This window comes from Gymnodraco acuticeps, unplaced genomic scaffold (genome assembly GCF_902827175.1).
Source record: "Gymnodraco acuticeps unplaced genomic scaffold, fGymAcu1.1, whole genome shotgun sequence".
Taxonomy (NCBI): Eukaryota; Metazoa; Chordata; class Actinopteri; order Perciformes; family Bathydraconidae; genus Gymnodraco; species Gymnodraco acuticeps.
The window spans coordinates 10,099,672-10,118,894 of NW_022990238.1; the positions used below are offsets into that span (position 1 = coordinate 10,099,672).

Genomic DNA, 19,223 nt, shown 5'->3' on the forward strand with positions numbered 1-19,223 from the left:
TGTTTCCAGAACAATCTGTGCTGCATTACACTTCAGCTCTGTTCCCACAGCATTCAGACCAACAGAGGCCTCATAAAGATGTATTGCTTGCATATTTCACACATTGCTTTATTATTTCTCTTAAATCTTGGACTCTCTCGTTGTTCATCGTCTGGCTTCCTATCTATATTGCTGCATTTGAGGATATTTCCAGTAAATGTTATCAGCCAGTGCTTTATCTCAGGAATGAAGTTCACAGCCATAAAACCTGTTTGAGTTATTCTCTGGTTTGTATGATGAAACACTTGGTGGTGTGACAGTGCGGTTGGTGGTTTGCTTAAGTTTGCCCTTTTGCACATATTTTCTGTTGCAGGTCACACATGGAAGACTATTTTGTTGAACTGTATTTGAACAAGTTATTGATTTGTTCTTGTGAATGTTTAGCAGACAAATGTATTTCCTATTTAACATATTTCCATTTCAAGTGCTAAAACTCCCATCATGTTTGTATCATTAACTTGCAAGTGAATAATGACACCAACCAATGACTTGACTACTTTAGTGCTAACTTGTTTTTATTACCTTATGTCAATTGATGAGTAGTTACATCGTATTGTACAGAAATCCTCTTGACATTTCATTGCATGACAGACAGATGTGGCTTGCATTTATCTCAGAGTTTACTAGCTGTATGAAAGGTTCAAAGTCAACACTCCTTGCTGTGTTAGAGGGAAATATCTCTTTCTCATCCATGATTATTTTAACAACAAGGTTGTCTTAAAATAAATTGTTCATACAATGATTTACATTACATATCTGATCATGTGAATTCAGGCACAATAGAAACAATAAAACTGCTAATTTTAAAGCAAGTGCAACTCACATGATCACAAATTACAGTTTGATATGGGGTGGGAGTGACAAAAAACTGCTTTCAAAACAACTTGTACAGGTTATATCATGTAATTTCTCACTATAAGGGGAAATAACTTTACAGGAAAATATCCATAAATTGTTATATCATCTCTCTGCAGTTTTTTAACACTTCAAATGGCTCTAAGAAATATTGGAAATATTTCATTCTGAGTAAAAACTATCAAGAAACAAACCGTTTGATATGAAACAAAGGTATTGTGAGACACATGTGACAAAACATTTGGCGACCACTAAAAATGCAATAGTACATATTTAAAAAGGACCATTAAATGCATCAGAACAATACAATTCCAAAACGGCAAAGCTTACTGTATGCAACAATTATTCTACTTACACTTTCTTATTCAAAAGAAAAGAACACAAGAGTTCATAGCCGTTTCAAAAAGGCAAAAATACAATGTTCTCAAAAATATAATTCCAGATACTGAAAAGAGTAATCAGGACATCTATGCAGATGGGGAAGAACAGAACAGGAGCGGGAAGACGCTTTAAAATCACACACTGAGCTAAAGATGGACAGTCAAACTTTAAATGAGTGGAAATCCTCTTTTAAAAGATTTAAAACATCTTTCAAAACCATTTAGATCCCTTCTCGGTGAAAAGTAGACATTTTCTTTTACAAAGAAACAAGAAACAAACTGTACAGGCGGTGGGAAAATTATAACACCTCTTTCACAACATAATACCAAATCCCAAAGAAGAAAATGAAGAAACTTGGCGACTCTCCTCACATAGGTGATGCTACATCCATGTCCAAAGTGATTGAGTCTGCGGAGGAAAACCAGACGGAGGCTAATAATGTTGGTTAATAAACACGTTCTAGGTCATTGAGTTTCCTAGCTAACACAAATGTGTAGTTTGATAGTTTAAATGACTCACCCAAATGTGAAGGATTTGCCTCAACTTCATTGTGCATCAGGGAGTCCAGGGTGCGGGGCGACATGGGGAACAGGTCGCTGGTGTTTCCAGAGTTTGTGCTGTGGGGAAAAAACAAGAAAAAAGAGTTGTTGACGCTGAAATGCCACTTGTTTTCTGCCATAAGGTTTGTGCTCGTTAAAAATGTTCATATATAAAACTAAAGTAACAACATATTTTCTCGCTACCAACTAACTTGTGTAAATCAATGCTTTTCTTCATCCCACTGATCGCTACGGTGGTTCATACACATACTGCATCAGTGGCTTACTGTGTGAAACGGTCACTCCATAGAAAGACAATTCAGCATTCGTGTCAGTGAGGAAAGTCATGCCCGAAAGAGAGTAGGGTAGATTCAAAATGTGATGGATCTGTGGCTAAATCTTCATTAATGTTTAAATATAAACATCAAAATATATATCTTCAACCGCTAAAGACTGGGCTGATGTTGAGCATATTCAATAATATTCCCTGCTTCTGTTTCAGGCAGTGCTTAACATTTGTTTTGATGTTAATGATTGATATTAATGACCGGCAGTTAAAGTAAATGGAGGATGTTTGTTAGTTTGCTGGTGGATAGATCAGGTTGTTACTCAGACTTTTAAAAGTACAATTTCCAGTACTTTGCAGAGGAGGTTCTGTCAGTGTGGTCAACAGGATTACCGATAAAATATTGGTAACATGTTCATGTAACTTGGTGAAAGGGTGTTTATTGGTCGAATGAAGAATTAAAGCTGGAGCGGATCTGAATCATGGAGGAAATAACCAAATCGTTTCTGCCTTGGTGAACGTCTGTGTTCCCCAAATGCCCTTTTAGTTATATTTCGATACTGTATTTGGTCTTGGAATGGAATCGTGAATGGATTAGGAATTATTTCCCAGTGATAATTCTACTTTTATCTGAAATCTGGTAAAAAATGTTATACAAAATACTGACACAACTATCTAAATGAATGAAAACGGATTAATAGCAGGGAGATGCTCTTATATTATGACCAGGTAAAGTGACAGGCGAGTTGGAAAAGACAAACAGGTAGGTGCTGCAACTTAAGTGACAAGATGCACACACAAAGCCCACCCTACATGCCACCTCCCCCCCCTCCCCGAGCGCCTACCCTGGGAATCCGTTCCCAAGCAGCTCACTGTCCGGCAAGTCCATGAACACGGAGGGACACCTACGGAGACAGGTCAGGATCTCACTGAGCGAACCTCAAACCCACCAGCACACCCTCAAACAGCTGCCCTCTGTCTACCTTTTATTTATTTTAATGCAAATACAGTCGAACAGATAGTATATGGAGCATGGAAATGACCCTATCTGGAATGATCAGCGAAGACACAACCTGTTGTGTTAATTGCAATCTGTCTGAACATAATCTACATTGATCTGGGTTCACAATACTTGATCTGAGAACAGTGCTGGCTCCTCTAAAGACAGCGATGACTTGCAGTGAGAGTAAAAAACTGATTTGTTCTCTTTTCTTGAACATTTGGCAGAATTTGCTACATATTGAAAAAGGAAATCTCAAAAAGGGAAGTTCAGGTCATACCAGGAACATTCAGAGGGAATCTCTTTTCTTTATATGAGCTACTAATAAGGACTAAAATAAGTGAAGGTCACAAGATGGCATGAGCCCTTCCTGTAAATATTGAGGATACTCACGGGGTAACGCAGATGAACTTCGTCTTCAAGTATGGCTGAATAGCTGTCAAAGAGAAAAAGAGTATTAGCACTATCACAAGAAACGAAGCGAGAAAAAACATGCACACTAAACAATATTTGTTGCCCGTCTTAAAGGAAGCGTAACGGCCCGTCCACACACAGGCATGAAACAAATCTTTCAACGCTTCGCCCATTCACTTGAATGGGGTGACGTAGAAGATTTAGAATCTTCGCCGAACTGCATTGTGGGGAGCGGAGCATGGCTTTGCAAGCATCGTGAGCATCAAAAGTTGAGCAATGTTCAACTTTTGATGCTCCCGATGCTTTCGAAGCTGGCATCAGCCAATCAAATCCCGTTTATGCAAATCCCGCCAGTACAAGCGCTAGCCAATCAAACCGCGTGCAAGCTGGGAGAGCCAGACCGCAGTTCATTTCCTCATATTCCAAACGAGAAATTACGGTAGCAAATCACCCGGTTCTTTACGACCAGAACTATTTACCGGGATACAAACCGGAGGAACCAGGCATGGAGGGAGGTGGCAGAGACAGTGGGTGAAACTGGTAGGTTTTCGCCTGTTTGGGGATTTTATATCCAGTTTACTTCGTTTTAACATTGCTATTGCTTTGTATGTCGGGGGCGGGAGATTCATGTGATTGGTTGTTGGTCGCGTTGCTCGCAAAAAATCGCCAAGCTTCAGACACGCCCAGCATCAAGATTTTTCAAGATTCTTTTCATGCCTGTGTTTGTGGACGGGCCGTAAGGAACACTCACTACTCGTGGAGTCTCCTCCCATCTCAGGCTCCGGCGCGGCTTCTGGCCTGCAGTATTTCCCAAAAGCCTCGTCTTTGGGGATATCAGGGTAGAGGTAAACAAGAGGCGAAACCAGGATGTTGGTGGCGTCCATGATCTTGTATCCCATGATGATGTCGGCAAAAGACATGTTGTTGAGCTGCTGCTTGGTGTAGGGCTCCACTGACTGCATCTGGGTCTTTCCTAGGAAAACATACAAGGAAGCTCAGTACCTGAACAGAAACTCAAGTGATCAGCCGGTATAAAAACAACAACAACTCACCGCTGATGTCTTTCTCCACCCATGTGAATGTGATGCCGCCCTCCTTGCTGCTCTCACTGAAGCGCAGCAGGAAAGTGCCGGGGGGTTTTGGGTTAAGAAGGGCCCTCTCCCTCTCCTTACTGATAAAGCCCATGATATACCTGCAGAAAATCAACAGGATATTGGTTTAAAAATAGCAAGTCTATTCTGAAACTGTTGACCACAGCACTTCAAAACACTTGGACTCATAAACAAAGGGCGACCTCTCACCCTTCGTTCCACAGTGCCAGGATGTACTTCTTCACCAGGTCGATGATGTTGTCCAGCCACACCCAGAAGGAGAAGCCTTTGCCAGCCATGTTTTCCTGGGAAGAGGAAGGAGAAAAATAACTCACAATTGAAGTAACACAATAGCAAGATGGCAGGTTGAACTGTAAGTGTTTTTTTAGGTCAGTACCTTGCAGAACTTGGCCCAAGTGATCTGGCAGCCGGAGTAGTTTACACACGGCCCTGAATGGACAGAAGAACATCACACATTAACATATGAGACAGTAACAAGTCTAGCAGCAAGTCCTCAAAAAAGGCTTTAGTGTTCGAGATACCCCTACCCGAGATAGAACCAAACACAACAATGATTTTTCTTATCTTTAGGGTCTCCCATTAATGAAATTGATTGTTGTCAAATTTTATTTTGGGGGGGAAAATGTTTTTTGGGTTGTTCTTTAGAACTACCCAATCCCTGAAAAGAGCCAAATTAGAGCAGGCCGGATATGGGAAAGGTGACAAAAAAGCCCATAACTTGAGAATGACCATTCTTTTGCTCTTCAGATCTGCTGAGGTATGAACCAGGTGGCTGTCCTACATCACCAAATAGTCAGACAATTATTTACCTTAAAAAATACTGAATTATAGTCCTGTAAACTTAGCTTTAGTTTAGACGGAAATTGTACTTTTTGGTGTTAGGAACATAGGACTCAATCACTTTTCTCTCATTTATCAGAAAAACAGTAATCCCTAAAAAATATACCATTACTGAATTGTCTAGGGTGCTATTGAACACTAACCAGTAGTTGTATGGAAATATCTGGTACAGTTCTATTGCAAATGAGATTTCTTTAGACATAGGCCTACCTCTTCTCTGATACAGTCAAACTCCGAATGGGGGAGAAGTGGCACAATAGCCTATAAGTTAAGAATGCTCACTCTGATGGTCATTATATTTGGAGAGGGAAATACCAGGTGGCTGAACTACATCACCAAATAGTCAGAATAAGAGTCACCCAATAAAGTGTTTTAATTCTAAATAGCAAGCCTCTACAGTAAGTGTAAATAGTACAGGTTGTATTGAAACTGGAACCTTAATTCAAAGTACAGTATACAAATCATCAAATCATTCTGTGAGAGGTCAAGTATATAGATGCTAGAATATAATGTTAAATGTCAGGTTCCTCAGAAACGTTAGGGGACACATGTTGACATTCTGCACAGCAGGTGCAGAACTCCGTACAGGGAAGGCCGACAGAGAGGCACTTTCCACTCTCTCCACACTTTGCATCTTTGCAATACAAGTGAGTAATGTCTCTCACTTCTGTAGGTGCTGGGGGTTTTTCAAATAGCACTGGTTGAATGGCCCCATCTCTGACAATCCACCCCTTGCCAACAGGACTCCATAACAAGGGTTTGGGTTTGGGCTGTGACACCATATCGCTGTCTGAAACATTGCTCTTTACATGTTGTTGAAATGCATCCTCTGTTGGCGGCAGATTTTCCGAGGCTGCATCTGTTGTTGATGCAATTATGAACCTCAGTTCATCCAAGTTTGTGCACATCAGTCCAATTTCCTTTTTTCCATATAGCAGAAGCGCAAATTCTCTTGCAACTGGCAAAGACTCTTCCAAGCTGGCAGAGAGTCCAAAATGGGCCAGATCTTTGAGCTCGCTGAGATGGGTCTTGAGTTTGGTGAATGCTGTTGTCTTTCCTGTTCTGTACAAACTACTTGTTGTGCCACAGCCAGTGAGTGCATGACATGCTGGTAGACAGTTAGACATGTCTTTTCCAATGTTCTCACATATGGTGTTGATGGGGACATATCTCTCTCTCATTCCATGGCCTGCATGCATGTACTCTAGAGATGAACCAAACATGTATTTGCTTGCATAATATATGAGCAGTATCTCCACATCTGTAGGGATGGGTATCGTTAAGGTTTTAACGGTACTACTACTTTTATCGATACCGCTTATCGGTCCGGTCTTTTAACGGTACTTTTATCGGTTATTTTGGAGAAAAAAAATTGTGAACAAAACTAACATTGCTTTTTATTTAAAATTAAATTCATCATATTTCACATCAAAAGAAACAACAACGTTTTAACAAATCGTATTAAATAATCTGATGACATAATTGTAAACAGAATAGCTGAAACTTTAACAAAATAAATAACTCTGTTACCTCTAATCATTAACCCATGCTTGTATAATGTAGTTAACTCCGTGTGTTGCTGCTAGCATACATAACACCTGACGTGGAAACGTTACTCGTGGATGGGGCTACAGAGCTGCTAGAAAGACGGTCGAACCCGGTACATTCCTCCGTCTGAATGTGGAGCACTTTTGCTAAATGTTTAGACAAACAGCTCGTGTTACCGCCCTTACTTGCTAAACTCTTATTGCACTTTAGGCAACGAGCATCGAGACGGGTAAAGTTTAACCACACCTCGGAGCGCGTTCTCTCCGCCATCTCCTCCATGTGTGTGTTGCTGGCTGCATCTCGCAGAGCGTGTGTGTAAACTGCCCCGCCCCCTCGCAAGCAGGCGGGGGAGAGAGATCGAAAATACTAAAAATAATCATAGACGCATTTTTAAGTCTTTTTGCGTATTAGAAACGGAGTTGGCGAAACTAAAACTGCAATATAATGTTTGTGTAGCAATAATACATATGACCAGGGGTGCACATGACTTTTTTGCCCTGGTTCTCAAAGGAGCACCTGGAGATGTTGCTTGGTGCTCATCCTTAAAATGAAATAAACCGTAACTTTTGAGGGGGTCTTGACTTTATTTGCCAGACACACGGCGCTGAACACACGTGCAGAGGTGAACACAGAACACACATGCAGAGGTGAACACAGAACACACATGCAGAGGTGAACACAAGACAACATTAGCACGACCAGTAATCCTACAAGCTGTCATCACTACCCTCCTGACTGTTCTCCTCACTGTCTTCCTCTCTGTCAGACATGGTAGCTGATGATGTAGGCCTACTTCTTTCTCTCTGGTTGAGTCTGTGATTAGCTGCTGGTTTTGGGTCGAAAGTCTCTGTTGTGATCATCTTAGACAAGTGGATGTAATCAAATAAGTATGTGAACATAACCAATAACCTACCATAGCAAATAACAAATTAATGTAACTTATTTTATTTATGTTGTTCATTCATATCTTATTTTACCTTAACATTTATTTTTTTATCTCTCCAGTTTTAAAGGATATTTGTGGTTACTGTCCTATAGTATACATTGGAATGATTTCAAACCTGTTTATCCCAATAATTATAAAGGAGTGCCTTGGAAATATGTGTTTACATAAATTGTGACCAAACTGTTTGAATTTAGACTAAAGTGAACTATCTAAACGCTCAGAGTCCTTTATCTCACTGAGCTGTAGTTATCAGCCTCTCAGTCTGACTGGAGAGGACTCTCCCTCCACATTATTGTAGAAACATCTTCTTCTTCCGTTAGAGCAGCTAGCACCAGATGCTAATAACAACAGCGCCGGTACCGGTGCACCCTCCCTCTCTCCCACGCTCACTCGCATTTTGGCTGTGAGCAGCGGGCGCCAGATAAGCCAACATCCCCCATTTTCATCACTTACAGCGCCCATCGTACAGGGCAAATGAAACGTGTAACCGGGGTGAAAAGGGTGTTACATTTACTTAATTATGAATATTGTTACATCAAGGCCGAAAATTAGGATGAGCCCCAACGGTCAAAATGTTTTCTTCCCTCCCAGAGCTGCCAGCGCAGCACCTCCACAGATCTGGCGCCCGAGGCGAACATCTATTACGCCAGCGCTACGGGCCGGCCCTGAGTTCATCATATCATAGGTTCATATGCAACTCGCAAATATATTTCTCTCTCTCTCTCTCTCTTCTCTCTCCTCTCTCTCTCTCTCTCAATGTTGGTACGCAAATGCGCCTTTTTTCAAATGACACGGTGCTCTTTTTTTGGCGGAGGTGCGCATGCGCACCTGCGCACCAGTTATGTGCAGCCCTGCATATGACATATATTTTTTACATGTCTCCAGTACCGCTAACGTCGGAGCTTAACGGTACCACGGTCTTTAATAATTCAGCCCCGGGGCCCGTTTAATACCGGGGCTCGGTACCCATCCCTACACATCTGTGTCATCAGACCTCACAATGATGCGGGAATATGACTCTGCAAGATGTATAGCATGGAGCACCATCCTTGTGTCTGCCTCCTCCTGATCGACTGACTCCTGCTGTGCAGATGCTCTTCACCTCCTCCCCTTCGTTAAATCCTGAGTGCAGTCTCTGTGGGGCAGCAGTGACAATGTAGTTGCTCACAAACATGCACAGTGCAGTCTTGTTTCCACTACTCCTCAAGTACTTCCTGTAGTTTGGGACATTTGTTTTGCCAGTGATAACATGTGTAGGCCTTCCATCACTTGCACCTCTCCAGGTCTTTGACTGTGGGCCGTCATACCTGTCAAATACTGTACCATGACCACACATTTCATTTCTTGTTTTCTATATATATATATATATAATATGTGCCAAACACTCTGTATGATTTTGTGAACGGGTGTGTCAATGCAGGTGCATTTTTAAAAAGTGCAGAACTCTAATGAGGACCCAGCTCTGAAGAATAACACAAGTGTTATAACCTAAAGCAAAACAAATGTCCCAAGCTAAAGGAAGTACTTGAGGAGTAGTGGAAACAAGACTGCACTGTGCATGTTTGTGAGCAACTACATTGTCACTGCTGCCCCACAGAGACTACACTCAGGATGTAACGAAGGGGAGGAGGTGAAGAGCATCTGCACAGCAGGAGTCAGCCGTTTGACATCACACAGATCAGGAGGAGGCAGACACAAGGATGGTGCTCCATGCCATACATCTTGCAGAGTCATATTCCCACATCATTGTGAGGTCTGATGACACAGATGTGGAAGTACTGCTCATATATTATGCAAGCAAATGCATGTTTTGTTCATCTCTAGTGTACAAAGAGCAATGTTTCAGACAGCGATATGGTGTCACAGCCCGAACCCAAACCCTTGTTATGGAGTCCTGTTGGCAAGGGGTGGATTGTCAGAGATGGGGCCATTCAACCAGTGCTATTTACAAAACCCCCAGCACCTAGAGAAGTGAGAGACATTACTCACTTGTATTGCAAAGATGCAAAGTGTGGAGAGAGTGGGGAGTGCCTCTCTGTCGGCCTTCCCTGTACGGAGTTCTGCACCTGCTGTGCAGAATGTCAACATGTGTCCCCTAACGTTTCTGAGGAACCTGACATTTAACATTATATTCTAGCATCTATATACTTGACCTCTCACAGAATGATTTGATGAATTGTATACTGTACTTTGAATGAAGGTTCCAGTTTCAACACAACCTGTACTATTTACACTTACTGTAGAGGCTTGCTATTTAGAACTAAAACACTTTATTGGGTGACTCTTATTCTGACTATTTGGTGATGTAGACCTGTTTCTGATTATGATTCTATTATGTTCCTATTGTTTTTGTAGACTTTTAGGCATGGTCCCTCACCTAGTAATTTCTCAGCCAGCGTGGTGAGCTGCTCGATGGTCAGGCCCCTCTTGGTGGTGGAGGAGAACTGCCAGCTGAGCACCTCGGCCACCTGATCCCACGTCCCCACCGGAGGCTTGGTGTAAAAGTTCACGTTCTGCACAGAGACAGCCAGGCAAACATGGTGTCAAATATAAATGTAATTCCCCCATTACAAACAGATATTCAACTGTGATGTGTCAGCAATCTCCCTCTAATGAGTTCAGCCCCTTTCCAGCAGGGGGTGCTGTCTCACCTTCGGGTGGTTGGTGAGCATGTTGTACCACAGGATGGAGGCCCAGGCGTTGGGCATCTGGCAGATGTTGGAAATGACTACCACAGGCAGGGAATGAGTCTGCACAAACAGAGGAAATATTAGTATATATTATGCATTATTATATGAGAAGTCATGCACAATGATGTGAAAATATTCCGGCCTTCTTCAGTACATTGTCTTGTAAAAAGGACTTTTGAACCTCTCATTAACAACAGCTCTAACACTAAGAAAGAGTATCCTCTTCTTAGAAAGATAACATATTTTGCAAATATAAGCAATGATAATATTTCAAAACGATAACATGAAGGCTGCAGAAAAAGGATTTTTGTGTACAAACAAATCTGTTGTGGCTGAAAATCAAGTATTAGGTTTCTTTCATCTTGGTCTTATTAAATTAGAAAAAATTGAGTAACAAGCTAGCAGAAATATCACTTTGTAGATTCAAAATGAGACAAAAAAAAGTAAGCATCACTGCATCTTTTGACTGATAATGTAAGCTCATATGTCTCATAACTTGTCTTCAAACCATCTGCTCTGCCATAAGGACAACAGTTTCTCACAGAGGCTGCGCACGTTGCTCTGAAAATCACACGGCTCTTTGTGTTTTGACACCTACGTACAGATGGAGCTCTGTGGTGTGTTAGAGGTTGGAGAAAATACAAAACTAAGTGAACCTGGTTAGGACATGTAGAGTAGATGACGCAGGCATATTAAAGTAGAAATCATAATTAGCTTCAGCAGAAATACTGCCATCATGGGGGTCGTTAACTGGGTTAATGGAGGAGTAACGGCTCATAAGAAAGCAACGGTAGTGACAGACTCCGGAGGTGGATGACTTTGTTAATGACTCATGTGTTTGGTGACTAACTTTATACGGGGGTGTCAAAGAACAGCGCTGATATGTCTTTATATTATTCTTTTGAGTTTTTGATGATTTCTGGTGTTACATGAAGCCTACATTAAGGAAACACAGAGATACTATGTGATACTGACCTCCAGATCGATCTTCAGGCCTTGATGGTAGACTTCCGTCTCAAAAGTGATAAGATGGAGCTCCTCAGTGACGATCAGAGAGGCCTGAAGAAAACAGATTACTCAAACCTCAACTCAAAAAAGCCTTTATGACAGAAATTCATCAAAAAATACAAACATTTTGAGCATTAAATTACAATAATTATCAAGAATAGTACTCACGTCGCTATTGGTCCGGCCACCATTACCACATCTCTGCTCTCTCAGGGTCTGAAACAAACAGGAAGTGAGTGCTACAGCAGATCGGAGGACGGAACCAAGCAGTAAGAGATTTGCATCTATAACTCACCAAGTGTTTAAACTCTGCTGACAGGCTGCCATTGTTGGACTCTTCCATGTTCATGACTTTTGTGTTGGTACCGAGGATGTTAAACTTTCGTGACCTGGGGAAAAAAAGCATAAAGTGAGGATATATTCTAAAATATTATACAGTCAGTGCTCAGGCATGGCAAGTACATCTTAAAAAGACGTACCCTCGGATTGCAGCCACATCGCCAGATTCCCTGAAAAATCAACAGTTCAAATCAGTGAAGCACTTTCAGCTAAGGTCTTCAATCAATTGTGTGTCTTAGTGCGAAAAACTCCAGATACAAAAAACAAACAAACTTACTTGTCAATGCAAACTTTAATTTTCAGCTGGTAATTGAGTTCAGGAAACTTTACCAGTAACCTGAACAAATAAGATAAAAAGTGTTTAAAACGCATTCCAATATGTAAAAAGATACACTCTCTGTCAAACGGGACATGTCAAATATTTCATTTAAAAAAGCATAGACATATTTATGTAGCATTTGATACTTACCTCACTTTATTTGTGAACTGAACACCTGTTTTTATGACCAGTGGTCTGTCTGGATGCATGGGCATACAAGGCTGTCTCTCGACCACGAACGCACTGAAACACAGAGCGGATCATGTTTCAGAGAACGTTTCCAGACTCTCAGGTCAAAGGCCACTTCACTAATGAGTTGCAGTTTTTAAGTGCGTCTCACGTCTTCCTCCGCAGAATGGAGACGGCTCAGATTACATTACATTTGATAAATGGCGAGCAAGAGATGCAACTGAAAGCTCTGTATCGGTTCTTTTTGAGGGTCAACTGTTAATGATGTGAACACTTGGTGTGTACAGTAGATATGTGTCACATGCTGTACCTCTTCATCAGGTTTCTGAACAAGTCCACGATCTTCTCCTCCAGGGCGGGCCGGTGCTGGATGATGGGGTCTCCTTTGTACGACACCTTCTGCTGAAGCTCCTCCAGCTTCTTGATCTGCTGACGGATCTGGAGCTGGGACTCAGCCAAGGACGTGATCCTGGTGATAGAATTATGAAATGATCCAGTGGTCGGACTGACTTGACAATACTTGTGGCATTTGGCACATTACAGAAAAAAGCTTTTTGGTAGATGTCTGCATTAAAACACAGGAGATCACCAAAAGGAAAGCAGAGACTGTCTGTCTGCCAAAATCATCTATTTAATGGTATAAGAGACAACCACAAATACTTCTTAGAAACTGTGTCAACATTTATAGTTCTGTATTATATGTTTAAATGTAGCCCCAAGGCTGGGAGATGCCAGAATAATCATTTTGAAACATTTTACTTATGCAGAAAATAGTTTTGTTTTTTATAAACGGTGCCTCCAATTCAGTTGCATTTTAAGATGCCAGAGCAAGAATGTGGTTGGACGTTTTTTATTGATTTATTTTGAGTACCCATAATGCATTTGGGGATGCCATCACTTTAATTTATGATACCAATACATCATTTACTAGTGTTATTCAATAAATACCCATGTAAATTGTTCGAATAACGTTTTTCATTTGTGCCCTTTTAATATTCACTAATAAATATCAAATTGTTCATTGATCATTAATGTGACCAACAATGCAGCCATGGTTACCATGTTTCGAGGCGGTCCAGGCAGATGTTAGGTGGTCCTCCAATACAGGCAATCTGCTGCCTCCTCTTCCAGTCTGCTAGCTCTTCATCAGTCAGGTTCTTCTGCACATAATCCATGGCGGTCAACAAGCCTCCCATCTCTGTCACTATTTGCTACAAGGAAACAAGAAACATTCACATTAGACATGGAAATAATGACTTGTAAAATAAGTCAACTTGGTCAATTCGACTGCTAGCTTTACCTCGTTGCATGTTATTACTTCTCAAATTCTAAAGAACAGTAGTAACAGAATAGTAGCATGTAACCCAGGTTATTTTACTGTTGATAGATTATACATAGGTTCCCTGAACGCCTCGCTGACGAGCATGAGACAGACGCCGGCTAAGCAGCATGCTTTTCCATTGAACAATTATCTACATTTGCAAAGAGAATGTAACACTTTAAAACATATTCTTGGTCTCACAAACCCCTCCTCTGCTGCCTATAATCCATAAAAAGTCACATGAAATCAAACTGGTGGGGGACTTATTATCCTTGTGTTCTTGGTTTTCACTCACAGCTCAATCTGTTACAATGTATTTTGACTTCATATTGAACATATTAAAGCTAGACACCCACCCTCCTCAGCTGGTCCAGCGCACTCAGCATCTGCTCGAGCTGAGCCATCTTCTGTCGGGTGGCAGCTGCTTGGCTATTCCCATTCAGGTCCTGGGACAACTCTGGACAAACAGCGGACATGACAGTCAGAAAACAAATGCAATTCCTTAAATATACATGTGAAAAACACTGAAAAGTTGCGTTTTAATAAATGTTCACCTGAGACTGAGATAAACCTTTCCAAACAAATTCATATTGCTGCTCAAACTGAATAGATATTTTTAAGAATGTACCTCCTTGACTTTTCAACGTCTTGTAATTGAAGTCAAAGTCATCTTGCAAGTTCTCAAGCATTTTCATCTTCTGTTCCATATCCTGAAGGAAAACAAACAGAGGACATATATTTAAGACAAGACAGACTCATTTAGTCAAGTTAGTTAGTGTTCAGGAATCTTTTCTTTTATTTGCATCCTTTATCAGGGAGGGTGTGATGGAAAGTGACCTGCACGCGCTTCCTGATGTCCTGGAGGTTGTGCTCCAGAATCTGCTGCTTCTCTGTCACTACTGTCCCAGAGGGATGTGCGGCCTGGCCCTCCTGCAAAATAACATATACCGCTTTACCACCTAAGATTCATGACCTTAAGCTTATTGATGTCATATAACGTTAGAGCTGGGTTAGTGTAGCTTTTCTCTACCTGCACAGCAGCGGTGGCCGTCTGCAGCAGCCTCTGCTCCTCCCATAGACAGCGGGCCACGATGCGAGCGATGTCCATGGGCTTCTCCAGGTACTTGCTCTGCAGATGCTGTTTAATCCTGCGCAGGTTATGCTGGTAGAGGACATTGTTTTCCTGCAGGAAACGGCTATACTGCTGGTCTATTTCTCCCAAGAGGTTGTGGAACACCAGGGTGGCGTGTGACTCCTTATTGGCAGCGTAAGCCCTTGTAAAAAGAGAGGAGAGGATCATCAGGATAGGATTATTATCTAGTTCCTTTTAAGAGCTTGTAAAAGGTAAAGAGTTCACAACTGCTTCATTCAAACTTCCTGTATAAGGAAGATTACTGGGGGGACACTTTCAGGATAATACCTTCTCTGTATAATCTAAATACCCATTGGACAGGAAACACTTTTTGCAGGTTATATTACTATTTCAATTGTTAAGGTGCACTGTGATACCTTATATAATAATAATAATACATTTTATTTATATAGCGCTTTTCACAACTCAAAGACGCTTTACAGTATGAGTATATGCATGGGAGATCTGTAATGGTGTCATGAGGGAATAATAAGGCATGATAGAGAAGAAGGTAACAATGAATGAACATAATAGCTTTCCAAAAAGGTAGCTATTATAGTTAGTGGCCCTCTGCCAGTCTGGAGGGAATGGAGGTTCAAAATAAATGAAATGCTATACTCCAGCAGACGGCGGAAACAATATGTGCTTTCATAACAGTTTAGTTTATTTGTTTAGTGTCGTGGACAGTCCCCATTAATCAACTGTCACACAAAACAGTAAATGGGGCAGCTTTAGCCAACATTGATCATTTCCAGCTGTTGTCCCCGTCCAGATGATAATAGACCCCCTTAAACAGAGCCCAGGAATGAAATGATTCCTCACCAGTCCTGACTCTCAATCCAGGGGGCGAGGAACTGCCGCAGCTCCATGGGGAAGCTGTCGCTGTACAGGTGGTAGAGCTGCTCCAGATACCTGGTCTCCAGCTGCTGTAACTGGTTCCACTGGGCCATCCTGACTTACACCTCCTCAAGCCTACAACAAGAATGGGGGTAACAACATTAAAATAGCAGACACCATTTTGGAGGAGACCAATACTGACATTTATTGTAAAAAGAAGTTTCACTGACAAAAGAGAAATAGCTAAATGTCAAGTTTTTACTGAAAATGAAAAGAGGCTCTTGGGAGGGTTTGTATTCTCAACAGCCACTTCCTGTTCAGAGAAACACTACGCCTCCACTGAGAAATATAGATCGACTCTCTAAGCATATAGAAATATATGATCTTGGATCTCAAACACGACCACACTTCCTTTGTCTATGCTTTTGAAAGATATGAATGGAAACCAGAGAAACACCCGTTTTGATATATAAGATTGGATCTAATTACGTTCCTTTATATATTCTTTAAGAGAAGCAGTGCAACAAGAACAGTATACTCTCATTAATCCTCACAGCCTGCAGAGACAACCATTATCCATCAGATCCACATTTTAGGTTCTGTTGCATTCTCATCTTAACATAACACAGCTACACTGTTCCCCTGAGGGCCGCAGGCTGTAAACTAACAGACCCTACCTACACCAAGTCCTCTAGAATTCACATTTAACAACTAATGGAACCCTTTATTTAAGCCTCTTACATTCAAGAGGCTTGCAACTTTCAATACTGTTGCATTACCATCTGAATGCTGCCTAATCATTAGTGATTTGTAGAGTGACATTGTCCTATAGTTTGCAGAATTTAGATAAAAGATCAGATGTTTAACTAAACTCTGATGAACCTTGATAACTGATGACTCAGAACAGTTCTCGACAAGAAACTACATTTTGCTTTCTGTTTCCAGGAGCTTAGGTATTGCTTCTGCTGATAGAAAGAGACTGCGGAACATACAAACAGTTAAAACAAGTGCCTGAAATGCAATGTGTCTATGTTCCCACATCAGTGCATGCATGTACTTTATGAAGCCCTACATGAATTAGTCTGCACACTTAATGCTTTTCCCATCCAAATGTACATACAGAAGGGGAAAGCTAATTATAAAATCCAATGTAATACAAGCACTAACTAGCTAAATGAATACTATACACTAAAATACTCATCTCCCATAGGGTCAACAAAACCAGAACATTATAAGCATATTATTGTCATTATATTTGTTTACACAAGAGCAGACCTTCTGGCAAATGTTCGCATAATAAGCACTAGGTACTAATATTAGTGATGGATAAGGCTCAGTATGGTCTTTATAAAAACAATGGTATTATATATTGTAAGGGGCTTTAATACGTTTTAGTGGCATCGCGGTGTACGGCTTTTTTGCGCATTTTCCCGTTTAAGGTAACCTTAAACCTAAAGGTACATTATGTTTAGTTTCACCTGAATCACGTCAGTTCCAGAAATCACTCTGGCTGACATCATATGGCGAGGTTTTTTTTTTTGTTGCATCAAGGGACATAACTGACATTGTCTAACAAACGTAACACAAGTTCCTCTTTCTCTGATATGTGAAAAAGGTGCCTCTGCACGGTGTGGATGTCTGAGAATAGAACCCTGAGAGTATCACATCGATGAGGAGCTAAATCATGGGAGAATAGGTTTCTCTTTTCTCATGTTCTGAATTAGGCTAGTATTTCCTGCTCTCACTGTTGGAGAACTTGGGTTGAAATGACAAATAGTATCTCAGGATCATTAAGGCACATAAGAGCACGATGTGACTTTAACTGTTTCCCTCATCATGCCTTTACATTCATTGCATTACGTTTCCCATGAGTGCAACACCTACATAAAGTGGATGATGGCTATGGCACATTGTCTATGGGCACTCTCTGCAGGATGATCAGTGACCCAGTGTGTACAGTCCCAAAGGAGGAAAATGCTAGAAATGTGCCAGCTGTTTGTCCAATTGTCGAAAAAATGGTAATCTAATCACAGGGTAATATAATTCCTTTACTCATGTCACTGATATTCCAGTAAGTGCTTCTTTGAGAAAACTAAGAAATCAGTAAGCATTCCAGGTTTCAATTCAATGGCTTCTATACAAACAGGTGAAGGAGGCTGTGACTCAGTGGATACTAGTATGATGGACTTCAAATCAGGGGGTAGCAAGTTCGAGTCCCACTGCAGTCAGCATGTCGTTGTGTCCCTGGGCAAGACACTTCACCCCACATTGCTCCTCTGGGGATTGTCCACAGTACTGAGTGTATGTAAGTCGCTTTGGATAAAAGCGTTGAACAAATGACATGTCTTAATGTAAAAGACAATAGAACTGTTATGAACGTCATAATGTAAAGTCATAGTGCATTTCACGAAGTCACCCTTAGTCTCTAAAAAACATTGAATACAGTCAATAGTGTAATAGCACACTTGATACATTGTGAGTCACAGCTGTAATGACTGAAACGAAAATGATGTATAGAAATGTCTGAGAGTGACATATAGTAAGTACACAACTAAGATTCTGAGAAGGGCTGATCATCCCTAACATCTCCTTTTTGTTTATGAAAACGTTGAATCATAGTGCAAACTAAGTGTCATTCATGTTGTCCTGCAGATGGGCGTGTCGATTGAAGGCAAACACAACAATGACCTGAATTTGACTTTGTCTAAATATGCATCCGGTTTGAGCTCATTTCAGTCCTGTTGTATAATTGTCATTTTTTTTTAAAAAGGCGATTCAAATCACATAAAAAACGAGAACATTTTACGAATGAAGACGAATAAAATCACATTCCAACACTTCTAGTCTAAGTTGAAATATAATCAGGCCCATTAGGGGGCGATCAGAACTGGGAGTAGCTGCAGATAAAACGCAGTAACACTTTAATAACTTGTGTAACATGGTGGACACGGAATGGCTTCCTCGTCATGAATAACTTATAACCGTCACAATGTTACAACTAGTAGAGCAGTAGCGCTATGGCTAACAGGGCTAGCAATGCATTAGTGTGGTATGCAGTAACATAACAATGAAGAAAATCGTTAAGAAACATGTACCAAAAGCAGAAGTCGCCTTTATAGTCGCTTACCTAGCTTGTTGTTACTCCTTCGGAAAGTTTCTCCGTATATCAAACGGTTACCCTTTCTACTGAAAAACACTGACAATAAAAGTCAGTGGTGAGCTTTGTATACAATTGAACACAAAAAAGCCAGAGGACACACAGAAAAAGCTCGTTAACCGTGTAGGTTTTCTTGCCAACATGGGAAATTCTTCGACGATACAGCCCTTTTCACCGAACCCATGCAGTATTTCAAGAATGACAGCTCTAACAGCCTATACGAGTCCGTTATTCTATTCTAGCCAATAAGAATGCAGCTTACAAGTAGGCG

At 41.0% G+C, this 19,223-nt stretch overlaps 1 protein-coding gene across 5 annotated transcripts; it reads right to left on the bottom strand.

Moving 5' to 3' along the window:
- Positions 1 to 528: 528 nt before the first annotated feature.
- Positions 529 to 19,150, bottom strand: stat3 (signal transducer and activator of transcription 3 (acute-phase response factor)). 5 transcript variants are annotated; one of them, XM_034219693.1, is made up of 24 exons: positions 18,923 to 19,150; positions 15,781 to 15,930; positions 14,857 to 15,100; positions 14,664 to 14,756; positions 14,455 to 14,536; positions 14,183 to 14,283; positions 13,565 to 13,716; positions 12,816 to 12,974; positions 12,467 to 12,559; positions 12,275 to 12,334; positions 12,138 to 12,167; positions 11,954 to 12,047; positions 11,827 to 11,874; positions 11,626 to 11,709; positions 10,612 to 10,710; positions 10,338 to 10,473; positions 5,003 to 5,055; positions 4,816 to 4,910; positions 4,567 to 4,706; positions 4,266 to 4,487; positions 3,494 to 3,536; positions 2,946 to 3,005; positions 1,795 to 1,892; positions 1,643 to 1,707 (listed from the first exon to the last, which is right to left on the bottom strand). In XM_034219693.1, the coding sequence occupies exons 2-24, from the start codon at positions 15,906 to 15,908 to the stop codon at positions 1,643 to 1,645; spliced, it is 2,379 nt and encodes a 792-aa protein (XP_034075584.1). In that variant the 5' UTR covers positions 15,909 to 15,930; positions 18,923 to 19,150. The 5 variants fall into 5 exon arrangements, with proteins under 5 accessions (XP_034075586.1, XP_034075585.1, XP_034075588.1 ...); XM_034219695.1 differs by lacking the exon at positions 18,923 to 19,150 and having other exon boundaries at positions 529 to 1,683; positions 15,781 to 15,908; XM_034219694.1 differs by lacking the exon at positions 18,923 to 19,150 and having other exon boundaries at positions 529 to 1,707; positions 15,781 to 15,908.
- Between the last annotated feature and the right edge of the window lie 73 nt (positions 19,151 to 19,223).

Excerpts from the sequence above, each read along its gene's own strand:
- stat3 (XM_034219694.1), bottom strand. The coding sequence starts at position 15,908 with ATGGCCCAGTGGAACCAGTTACAGCAGCTGGAGACCAGGTATCTGGAG. Across the intron at positions 14,537-14,663 it reads ACATCAGGAAGCGCGTGCAG|GATATGGAACAGAAGATGAA; the intron begins GTCACTTTCCAT and ends GTTTTCCTTCAG. Across the intron at positions 5,056-10,337 it reads GCTGGCTGAGAAATTACTAG|GGCCGTGTGTAAACTACTCC; the intron begins GTGAGGGACCAT and ends CTGTCCATTCAG.